Below are 12,444 nucleotides of genomic sequence, written 5' to 3'. Positions count from 1 at the left end.
CACGTTTGTAGAACGGGTTAGACTTGATTAATTGGTCTAAAATTTGTAGGGAATTACTTTTTCAATAATGGTAACCATTTCAGGGAGTAGCACCCCCGAATTTCCTTTTTCGAAAATAAGGGCCACTCTAATGTACATTAAAGTGGTCCAAAAATGTATGTAAAAAAATAAGGTCGGATTTTTAATGCCGGCACCCCCTAGGATTGTTCTATATCGAAAAAAATATACCCCTATTTGAAAAAAAAAAAAATAAATAAAAATAGGGAGTACTCAAAGCGCCGGCATTAAAATTCCAACTTAATTTTTTTGGACCACTCTAATGTACATACATACATATGTAGGTATGTAGCATAGATTTGGTTACCTGAATTCAAGGCGAATTCATATAAGGTGATGTTGCTAGAACAGCTGATTTTCACAATTTTCCTTCCCTCTTCTTCCCGGAGCAAAGAATAACTGAAATTTTACATTTGTGTACCGAAAGCAAAAACAAAATACATGTAAGTCATGTAATTTTGGCAATTTCGGCATACCAGCGTTACAGTTATGCCTACTCTATTCATTCCAATTTCATTTTTGGGCAAAATGGAACCAAAAATGGAGCAGACAATTTTGTGAAAAAGTATGCGTAGGCATCACTGACTACGTTTATTCGCACGTATTATTTGCAAATAACCATTTGCAAAATGGTAAACTTTGCGGTATAAACGCTGAGTTAATTTTTTATTTGCAAATAACTAAATCACGCAAATAAGTATTGATTAGTGGTACTATTTGCAAATAAGCGCAAGACGCCGCCATTCTTAGGTTTATTTTCTTTTTCGATGGCCATCTTTTGCCTTTTAATAATCGAAACGTTGCCATTTTTAATTTTATTTTAATTTTCGACGGTCATATTATTGCCTTTTTATTATCAGGCAATATTAAAAAAGAATTTTTCACCATCGAATAAACAGTGAGTTAGGTATTTGCAAATCACTTTTATTTGCAAATAGCTTACGTATAAACGTAGTAACTTTTTCTTTGTTTCGCTTTTGCTTTGACTTTTCGTTTCAAATTCATTGGAAAATTTGAGCAATAATTTCCAATAATTGTGATTTTGTAAGTAAATTTTTGGTAAAATATATACTGTATATATAGAACTGATTATTGGAGCAGTGCCTCGGATGGCTACGATAATGCACTTGCTCTAACAATTTAAACGCATAATTATTTTATAATATAACTGATAAAATTCAGAAATGTAATTTTAAAATGTTAACGAACATAAATGTCATAATAAAATTTCTTTTAAAGTTAAGTTATTTAAAAACTAAGTACGCCTATATGTACATGTACTTCGGAACTTAAGGAAAAAATACAATAATAAAATAATAAAATTCCATACGGGCTAATATGTCATTTTTAGTAGAATTTAAATTAAATCAAGATAACGGTATAATTTCATTTGTTTTAATATGAATAAATGAAAGACGGAAAATAGTCCTTATTTTTTAAGTTTTAACCAACATCATGTGAATAGTCCACTTGCAAAGTGCGCTATGTAAAATTTTTTCGATTTCTTGTTTTTGGTGGGTAACGTACCAGTATTTAAAGTAGTTTAATGTCCACTTACAACCCAGTGCAAAATATTTGTATATTCTGAAAAAACGCATCAAATATTAACTACTCTTGCAAAAGTCGCCATCATACTTATTTATATGTAAACTTTCAAAAGTCTCCATCTTCTGATAAACTTAGAAAGCTGCTTTAGGTCGTGTAGATTGGTAATGTTATTTTATGTTATGTTATGCTATGTTATAATGTTCTTAGGCAGTTATTTATCAAAAGTTTCAGGTAATGAAGAAAAAGATTCAATTTAGATGTTACTTGTTGTCGTAGTCGTTTTTCAAATTTATGGCTTATTATCAAAAAATCACATAACGCTGTTCGGAAGCGGACTACTCATATGTGTGTGGTACGACCGTGTGGCCTTTAAGTTTTGCAAATAATAATTTTAAGGTAGAAAAATATAACTGAATAATAATTATTAAAATCAATATATTTGATCGAAAAAATAAAAATTAAGTAACAATGATTTCTTTTGAGCGAAAAAATGAAACTGTAATTACAATGGTTTACAGAAAAAATATTTTATTGATGCAAGGCTTCTTTTAACCAGTGTGGGGTCCACGCTGATGTATGTTTGTATTGGAAATAGTACCCAAAATGTAGTAAAAATAATCCTAATCTTTTCCACCTTTTTCTACTACCCCAAAATGCATGGCCGCAATTGGCATGCAGAAAAAGTGAGGTTATGTAAGTGACATCTCCTTATATTTGTTTCACCATGATGTAACTGCCATACCTAAACAAAAGCGTCAGCGTTGTCTGGCTGTCAAAAAATTCTCATGCCCATACAATTTGTATGAAGCATACCGACGTAGCGTTGACGCTTTTGTTTAGGTATGGCACTTCGCGCTAACGCTAGACGTCAGAAACCGTTCCGCCCAACGCTTTTGTTTAGGTATGGCAGTAAGTTTTTGTTTTTGTACTACCGCTACCACCATATATAAATTCGCCTTGCTTCAATTTCAATGAATCGATTCGATTCGATTCACAAAATTCAAATAGTTTTAGTATTCGAATAATAGATACAATAGACCATTATTCGAAGCGTGCAGCTATTCGATTATCATAAACTGGTCGAACGAATATTGACCAAATACCCGATAATTCGAATAATTTTTGGGAGCCCTAGTTCATACATACATACATACTTGTAAACAATTTTATGTGCGAGTTCCTACTTACTACTTCAAGTCTTCCGGTGTGTACCAATGAAATTGCTCCTGATGTTCAGATTTATTTTGCATTAATCCTTTAAAGTGCAATGATGTGGATCTTCGTAAAAGAATCGGCCTTAAATTGTTATATAAACCTCGAAATTGTCGCTGGTACTCAGTTTTAAGGGAGCTAAATGGAAGCGCTGGTTCATCACTTGGTTGCAGGCAAATATTGCTTCGTGAATGTTGGTCTAAAAGTGTTGAATTATGTATAATTAAAACATATCAGATGTATGTAGTGCAGTTCCTCATATGTATGTATGTATGTATGTACATACAGTAGTTTCTAGCATTTAGCATATTTATTTACCCGGTGGGTGTTTCCTCCGCCTGAAAAATTTCAAATCATCCACGGAAATAAACTCATGTGGATGTTTAATGTTAAACCGATTCGAACGCTTAAATGGATCTGTAAAGAATAAAAAGTGCTCAAAAATTATATAAGCCGTGTGTGTATCAATCAATAAGATTCCAAGGAATTTCCATCCATCCTACCTGTTAAATCTGGTTCGGAAAATGAGCGATTCCAATCGTAGTTATTACTGCAAGTAAACAAATTTTGGTTGTTTAGTAACTACCTTAAAGCATTAGCGCTAAACAGTTTATATTTTTTTGTTGTATATTTTATGGTTTTACTCAAGCAAAATAACCAGGGCTGGCAATTCTATGCAAAAGCTTGAAAAGTTTTGGGTTCGTGCATATATTGGACGTATGCAGGTGCAGACCCGTCTAGAACAGGGGCAGGGGGAGGGGGCGTGGGTTCTGGGGGTGTTCCCCCCGGGACACGGATTTTTCTGAAAATAAAGTTGAAAAATAAACATTGACATAGACATTGTAATTAGAAATTCTAATAAATGTGAAAGCGTATTTTTACGTACACATGCAAATGTAGCACGGTCATTTCCATGGAAGAATATGCATAGCACCGTCAACAAAAAAAAAAAAAATTATCAGAAATCAACGGAATTTTTTAGCGACTTTGAACTTGTATTCTATTATAATAATATTAATCTGCATGCCAAAATTTTTTTTTCTTGAAGTTCTAAATAAAAATTTGTACATTTGATGGAACTTTGTTGATTTTTCTAATTTTTGAACAAATTTTGCAATTACACATCTAAATATGTATGTATGTATGTATATACACGTGGTGTGGTTGACAAGCAAGGGGAGTCTTTGCCAGACTGCGGTGGAGGTCGGACGCTAAACGTGGACGTTGTTAATATTCTTTGCCAAATACATAATTTCTTTCGCTTGTAAACATTAAATACATATCTTATTTAAAATATATATGTAACTTCTTCCTTACATTAAATAAAATACCACATACATATATCTAAATTATATGGCTTTTGTTAGAGGCTAAACTAATGAAAAAAATTTTAGAATAGAAAAATATTGCGAATATGTATTGTAATAACATCACAGTGTGATTTTGAGTGTGGGTCACTCACTGTACATACATTGGGGAGCAGTGATGAGTATAAGGTTTTTTTGGCGTTAAAATTTTTTATATAAATCAAGCCGCTTAGAACTTGAACTTTATTATACCTAAATTATTAAATTTACAAAACTGCGTACTCAAAAAAATTCCGAAACATCAAAATTTTCATGAAATTTTTCTAAGTTCTGTATAAAGTTTGGAAGTTTCATTTATATGGTTTTGGTTAACGCATCAACCATATTTTTGCGAAATAATAACAAAAAAGGAACTTTAAAAACCTAGCAAATATTTTATAAAAACCACCATCACGCTATGAAAGAAATATTTATAGTTTGTCTCAAATTGGTAAACGAATCCAACAGCTCGGAGAAGCGGGTATCTTCGTTGTCCCACCCGTCACACTTGAAAAATGCCAATTTACTATGTAATTTATAAGATTAAGTTTTATACTTTATCAGTTTCGTATTAAACGGATATCTGACTTCAAGTGTTAACTGTTTGAAACTTATCAAATTAATGGTTAAAGAGAAATTACTAAAAGTTTGAGCAAAAGCGAGTTAAAATGTCCCATTCGTCACTTTGGAATGCCCCACACATAAATTAATGTTTGTTTGTTTGACATTTAACGCTTATTACAATGATCGAATATTCGATTTTATTAAGGTATTCGATTTATCGTAGCTTGGCGACTATTCGAGTAATCGAAGAGAATCAACTATTCGAATAGTAACATTCGATTAGCAATCGTACAAACAAGTGCCGATCGAACGTTCGAATATTCGAATTGTTCGAATAACTTCAAGAGTCCCAATATGTATGTATGTATAGAAAACAATTTTCTGCTGGTAAATGGTTCTAAGCATTTGTTGAATGAGCAGATATTTTTCAGTGTTTCATTTATGCATGCATGCTTATACGTTAGGAATGTTAATCCCGGGATCCCGGCCTTTTGTAGATTTTCGGGATTTGTAATTTGCCCTGATGGCTATAATAAAAACTCCTTTTCTTTACCATTATTGGCTATATTCCTTTTTTTTATTTAATAAATAATATTTATATATTTTATTATACAAATAACACCGGGCGATAGTAAATTTTACACACAAAAATCAATATATTTGCGGAAACCATGGACCAAATATAGTAAAATTGCGTTTTTAGTTTTTCACTCTGATGGCAGTAATTCAAAAATGATTTAAAAAATTCAGTGAAATGTGCTTAGAGAAGAAGTATTGGTTTCAAATTAAAGAGCAAATTCTGTAGAATTTAATCAGATTCAACTTTCCATGTGATAAAAATGTTTGTCCTTAACATTGCAATCGCACGCATATTTCTGTTTAGATTTCCGAAACGTTGTGGGAAAACTGAAAGTTTTTTATTTATCCTGATAAGACAAAAACAAAAGCTAAATTTTTTAATTTTTTTTTTTTTTAAATGTAGTTTTAAGCGGTATTTACATTAAATTTTTTATTTATTTTTTTTTACAATACAAAAAATGGAAATATTTTTAACGTCCTATTAAAGATTCTTTAACGTTACGTATTGGAGAATATGGTAAATACAAAGCAACAAAATTGGGGAAATTGTTTAAACCATGAAAACTCAATTAATTATTCAACAATACATATGCACATGTAAATAAATAAATAAAAAAATAAATAAATAAATAAATATCCAATATGAATATCGAACTAAGGAGTATATTGGAATTACACTCAAAATGGGTTCCAAAAAAAATTAGAACCATAGTAACAAGAGAGAAAGTGAAAACCAGCTCATTCTCGAAGGGAAATATAAGACAATCACTCTCTCTCATTAAAATTTTAATTCGATAATGCTGCTGAATGTTGAATTCATAATAGCCCAGTAATGCATACTTAGCTTAGCATGATAGTTGTCACATAAGAATCTGTTAAACGGGCTTTGCGTGTAAGCGGTTACCCAACGCATGTACAATTCTGTTGGGTATTGATTTTTACGTAAAAATGGTATAGCAGTGCAAGTATGCATAACTGGGCTATAGCGAAAGGAAACACATTGGGTAACGAAGGTTCCGTTTTTCTGGAGAATGGCCTAGTTCTCGAATCGAATACTATCCTATTTCCACATTCTTATCGAAGGTGCGACTTTAAAACTGAAGCTTGGACCTTGAAATATTTTTTATTGCAACTAATTATCCGCCCATTTCTGTGTTTTCTTGATAAATTATTTGTAAAGAATTTTTATCAAGATTTTTATCAAGCAAAAGCTCCAATCGCATTCTGTGTCAATATTTACAAAATAAAAAGCTCTACGATTTTCACACGAGGGGAACTGTAGTTGCTATTCTCTAAATTTTCTACCGACCGACAATCATTGTCGCAGTTTGCGACAATAATCGCTTGCGTTTGCGACTAGTGTATTCTGTAACTATATATCGTAGCGATGAAATTCGTTTACATCTTTTTCCGACGATTGTCGATATGAAATTAGAATTGTAGCCAATGCAATCAAAAATATTGAGAATGAATTGAAATGTGTATTTTTTACACTTTTTCTCAACAGCTGCTGTAGCCTAATGGACGTGTGTTCGATCGCCAACTTGTTGGTCATAGGTTTAAGCCCTGTGACACGGACATTTATTTCTTCTTTTTATTTTTTACTTACCATTTTTTATTTACTATTTTTTTATTTAACAATGCTAATTTAAAATTTGATCAAGATAAAATTAGGAAAACGAAAGTATTGATGAATAATTGACTTCCAAAGTAGATTTTTTTTTCTTTTTATGACGATGAGAGATATTTCCAGGTAAAATGAAAATTGCGCGCCAAAACTTAACCATCGAAAAATGTCACAATGGCGTAAGTTGCAAGTTTTTACTGGTTTTACTGGGGGCCTATTTCTGATAATTTTTTTTACTTTCTTGAACATGCCGAGTAGTGTTATCTACGTATTCTGTGTAGCCTCGATTTGGATGCCATTGTCTATAGCTTGCGCTTTATACGCAAAGCCCTGGCCTATCGTTTTGGCAATTGGTTGAGTTCTTATTGCGGATGTTCATTTACGCTCTGGGCGTGACCACCATTTATCTTTATTTGTTGTTTTGGCGAAATCGATTTCTCGGTATACTGTTCTTTTGGTCGTTTGGCCTTTAGTTGAGTTTTAATTATTCATAAGGAAGATGTGGCTTTAAAGGGGTTTACGCAGTCGCTGTTTGGATAACAGAATTTTTTCATTTGAATGCAGTAATTCTGGTTCTCCTCTGCTCTTCACAGTACTTTAAATACCGTTAAAATCATTGGAAGCACTTTAGGGGGTAGGGAGTGAATGCGCTATTATAGTGACCACTCGCTAGAGGTATACGCTTTTGTCATTCGATACGAAAATATCGGCGCGGCGGCGGCGGCGTTCGGCGACTAAGGAATTTTGTACAAAATTTTCTTGTTATATGTACATTGAATACATCGTTTGAAGGAACTAAATACTACTTGCATAAAAACACAATTTTACGAAATGAAAATTACATTTTTAAATAAGTTTTTTTGCATAATTTGGGCCATTAGACAAGAATATGATCTCCTTTATTTTACCAAAAATAGCGTAACTCAGAAAAAAACATAGGTAAAATATTTTTCCACGAAAGTGTTTATTACAGTTAAATTAGGGTCGAATACTGGTAATCTAACGATTTTTTTCCGCAGTAGACCATTCTTCTCAATACTACAACAATACTACTTTTTTATACACCTACTACAACAACAAGACATTTTGCTCAAAATGAATTGTCATAACTATTGTCAGGACGCCAGCGTCGCGGAGAAAATTATCAGCATTTTTGACAACAAATACGCATTTCTTTATTGTCTTGACAGCATTGTCTAATGTAAACGCGCCGTAAAGCGTGTTGCTTAGTGTTTTAAACTATTGTTTATTTTCTAACAGTATTTAGTTCTGTCAGCTATTAACACGTATTTTTGGGTTTTTTAAACCAATATTTATTCTGTAAATAATTTTACACCATAATTTATTAGTCCTTTAAAGGAACTTCATACGACATAACACGACGACATACGAGTGCGTATGCACATATACATATACATATATGTACATACATAAGAGTGGTCCAAAAATTCATGTGATAATAGTGAAGTCCCTAGGATTGTTCTATATCGAAAAAATATATTTACCTCTTTTCTTATTTCGAGATCAAACAATTCTAGAGGTCGCTCTAAATTTTCCATGTATTTTGTATGGTGCTTCGTAGAAATGGTGTAGAAATTTTGAAAATCAATATGTATGTTTATTAGGGTGGTCCTTAAATGTAGGAAGCAAATCTTCACATCTGATTTCCTAAACCTCGACCCCTACGTCGATGCTACTATAGTCGAAGATATCACATATCACGATTGGGGAAGGTAAAGGCGTGTCGCAAAGGAGGCAAAGTTCAGATTCCTCTATGGAAACTCAAAATATTAAAAAACAATTTTTTCATCTAATACCCAAAATCGACACGCCCTAACCGACTCTAATCGGGACCAAAATTTATATGTCATATTTTTGACAATAGTAGTATCGATTTTGGGTATTAAATGGAAAAATAATCTGTATCTGTAACTTGCCCCCCTGTGCGACACGCCTTAACCGTTCTCAATGTGATATCTGTGACCGTGGCATTACCGATTTAGGGAGTGGGACTGAAAAAAATCGTTAATTTGGTTTAAAGAATCACCCTAATGTATATATATAACTTATTACATTTTGATATTATTTATCAAACAGTTCCACTTATTTTTACTTTTTTTATTAAAATAAAGCATTATAACCAATGTAACATATACTACATCGACACCTAAGTGGAAGATCGACCTATCTCGGCAGCCAGTTCGGAAACGTGCTATTTCAGAATTTGGTTGAAGAATGCCCTATCTCAGAATTTGATTGAGGACGCCCTATCTCAGAATTCGGTTCAAATACGCCCTTTGTCAGCACATTTTCAATACATTGTGAAGTGAGTTAGGGCGTTTTTAAACTGAATTCTGAGGTAGTGGTGCCTTCTTCAACCAAATTCTGAGATAGGGTGTTTTGCAATAAAATTCTTAAATAGGGCGTTCTTGAAAAGCTTTCTGAGATAGGGCGTTTTCAAAGTGGCTGCCGAGATAGGTCCATCTTCCACTCAGGTGTCGATATATGAATCGGTTAATTATCAACGTGAATAAGTCAGCATTTTTCCGATATGGAAAATTTGATGCAGTTTAACAGAGTTTCATATCGAAAATTTCTGACTTATTCCCCTTTGTAATTAACCGATTCATTATATATATCGCACACGTTCTTTAAAAGTGTATCATTTCAAAATTTGTAATTTTTTATATGCGCTAAAGTGTTCACAGACCTTATATCTACATATTTACCATTCAGAAAAAGTTGGGGCAAAATTTTAGTGTAATTTGTAGAAAGAATGTAAAGTAAAAATAGTTTTTTAGCATTTCCTGGCGAGCCGGTCATTTTGAGTTAATACACATCTGAAGTATTTGTGCGATATGAACAAAAGTTACTCATCAAAACTGCAAAGCTTTTTCCTTGTTGATTTCTACGATTCCAGCATTTCTTCTTCTTGTTCAGGAGCGAACGTTTCAATAATTTCTAATTCTCCCAAGAACACGAAAACTAAAAATATTGCATATAATATGAAGTTGAAGACACCAATACTCCGTCGAGCGGAAAAATTCGTTAAAGTGGACCATGCCAAAACTGATAATGCAGCTATAAACTGGAAAATTACACAATTTTCGCCTAAGCTGCCTTGCGGAACCTTAAATAAAAACGTTTTTTTTTTACCATTTTTAACTTCAATCACAAGTCTACATACGGATATAGGTGTTTCGCTACGAAAGGTTTCGTATATAAAAACCCCTCCAAATGATGAAATCGAATCTGAAACGCAAGGAATTTGTATCATTTTTTAGGTGTGTATGTATGTGTTTTTTTGATTACTAAAAAATGGACCGCCGAAACAAGCAGCATAACCCATTCGCGGATATCCATGGCGTGCCAAAGCAATGGTTGATACCAAGTCGCCAATACTATTACCCCAGGCTTGTAAGGTGCATCCAAGGAATGAGTTGCTTCTGTTGGTCACAATGCCAATGACGCGCAATATTTCGACGGATTCACTGGACGAGTAGTAAATTATTAAAATGGAACAAGCAACACCATACAAAGCTATGACCTAAAATAATGAGCAATTCTTTAGAGAGTAGATATTTAGCAATAAATAAATTGAAATAACTGACTTGATGATAATTGGGTGGAATATCGGTTCGTGTTGTATATAGCATATAGCACGATATGGGTATGGTAATCGGTAAAGTGTGACAGCAAAGTGGCAAGCCTAGTAAAAATACATTTGTTGCTGCAAGAAGAAGAAGAAGGTCCATTATTGAAATTGAAATGAATTTACGTACTAAGTATGTACGTATGACTTACACAGCGCATACACTACAATCAATGGTACAAAAGGGATTTGGATCGAGTTCAATAATTTCGACCAGCCATGACGTTCTCGTTCATAGTCCACAACGGGAATAAAAAGCTGTAGGACAAATAATACTGGTGCTGTGACAATAAGATAACTCTTTCCCGCAAAACCACTTTCCAGCCACTCCACCCTTTGTATGGGATTTAAAGATTCAATGAATTGCTTCATTAGATCCTTATTGGGTTCATTTAATAAAGCATCAAAAGACATTGTTCGTGTTATATTCACATCTATGGACATTCGTGAGGTACGATCGAGTATTTCTATGCCAGCCTCCGCTTGTAGTTGTTCTAATTTCACGAGATTCGCAGCTAACAAGGCAGAAGAATCGTTTTTAATATCTCTTGAAGCTTAAATGGATACATGCATGTTCATGCATAGATGTGTACCTTCATAAATGCAAACACTTATGGCCATAATAATAGGAGTGCGACATTTTGACGAGTTTTACTTACTTTTTTTTAGCAGTTTATTGTTCATAAATTTTTTATAAAGTATACATCTACAATATATCTATTTTAGCAACTTCAAACTTGCAACTTTATTATAAATACTAAAATTTAATGGACTATAAAAATGCCTACCAAAGTGTTTTCTAGAGACTCTAATTTAAAGTTTGAAAAATTGATGAAACTCTGTGGAACTTTTTTAACTTTTGTACAAAGTTAGAATTTTTAGATTTTATAAATAAAGAAAATCAAATAATGAACATTAAGCCAACCAAAGAAAAATAGTCAAAACTTGTTAAAATGTCACACTCCTATTATTTGGACCATAAGTACATAAATGGGTGCGTACTAGGGTGTTTCTAAACCGGTTTCCAATGTTTGTTTTTTTGTTAATATCTATAGGGGGTTTTTAACTTCAAATATATAAATGTACAATGGACATTGTACATACATATGTATATATTCCATACTGTAAGAGCAATCTTTTTGAATACTCCTATACCGAAAAAGTAGAAAACCAAATCAAATGAGCTTATATGTATGCGTCATTAAACCCATAGTAGACCCGTAGTTATAGTCAAAGTAAAGTCGACACTAAAGTTAATTACAGATTTTTTGACAGATATCCCATTCAAAAGTATGTCAAAAAGCTGCCATTAACTTTATAGAGTCGACTTTATTTTGACTATAACTACGGGCTATTTTCCTTTTAAATAATTAAAACCAAAATGGTATTTTAGCAATTGTTGCATAAATAACATAACACCGACAAATTAAACATTGAGATTCAGTTTCAAATATACAAGTTTAAACATTATTGCGCTTGGTAATTTTCCAAATCAAACCCCCTACACCGCCCTACACTTTGATTTACATTTTTTAGTTGTTATAGTTTCGTCTTTATCGGGCATTTCTAAAAACATTTTTGACGTTGTTTTGAAATTTGGCGACATAAAATAATGTAATTAATATTTTATAGAATATGGAAATAATACACTGTGGGCCGTTTGCAGTTCTCAAGAAAAACCACAAGAAATATTTTTCATTATTTCTGTTTCTAGAAAAAGGACTTTGCTACTGCTGTAAATTTTCTTGAAGAAATAAATAAACAAGCATTTTTTTCTTCAGAGCTGCATACTGATTTAAGAAATTTTGATAGAAGAAAATTTCTTTTTCTTTTCTTGTGCGTAATTTTATAAAAAAAAA

At 32.6% G+C, this 12,444-nt stretch overlaps 1 protein-coding gene across 1 annotated transcript in view; it reads right to left on the bottom strand.

Annotated features, from left to right (window-relative positions):
* Positions 1-2,842: 2,842 nt before the first annotated feature.
* Positions 2,843-12,444, bottom strand: part of LOC118752031 (mitochondrial sodium/calcium exchanger protein-like) — a 16,762-nt gene continuing 7,160 nt past the window's right edge. Inside the window, exons 2-9 of the mRNA XM_036486856.1 lie at positions 10,738-11,139; positions 10,545-10,663; positions 10,246-10,480; positions 10,121-10,185; positions 9,663-10,063; positions 3,321-3,367; positions 3,136-3,234; positions 2,843-3,016 (exon numbers count right to left, since the gene is read on the bottom strand). Of these exons, the coding sequence (XP_036342749.1) occupies positions 9,842-10,063; positions 10,121-10,185; positions 10,246-10,480; positions 10,545-10,663; positions 10,738-11,139 (1,043 nt within the window). The 3' untranslated portion in view covers positions 2,843-3,016; positions 3,136-3,234; positions 3,321-3,367; positions 9,663-9,841. The remainder of the gene's footprint in view (positions 3,017-3,135; positions 3,235-3,320; positions 3,368-9,662; positions 10,064-10,120; positions 10,186-10,245; positions 10,481-10,544; positions 10,664-10,737; positions 11,140-12,444) is intronic.

The sequence above is a fragment of the Rhagoletis pomonella genome, unplaced genomic scaffold (genome assembly GCF_013731165.1).
Source record: "Rhagoletis pomonella isolate Grant_MI unplaced genomic scaffold, Rhpom_1.0 Rhpom_scaffold_01179, whole genome shotgun sequence".
NCBI lineage: Eukaryota > Metazoa > Arthropoda > Insecta > Diptera > Tephritidae > Rhagoletis > Rhagoletis pomonella.
Note: the sequence above shows the minus strand (reverse complement) of the source record. Positions and strands in the feature narration are given on the sequence as shown.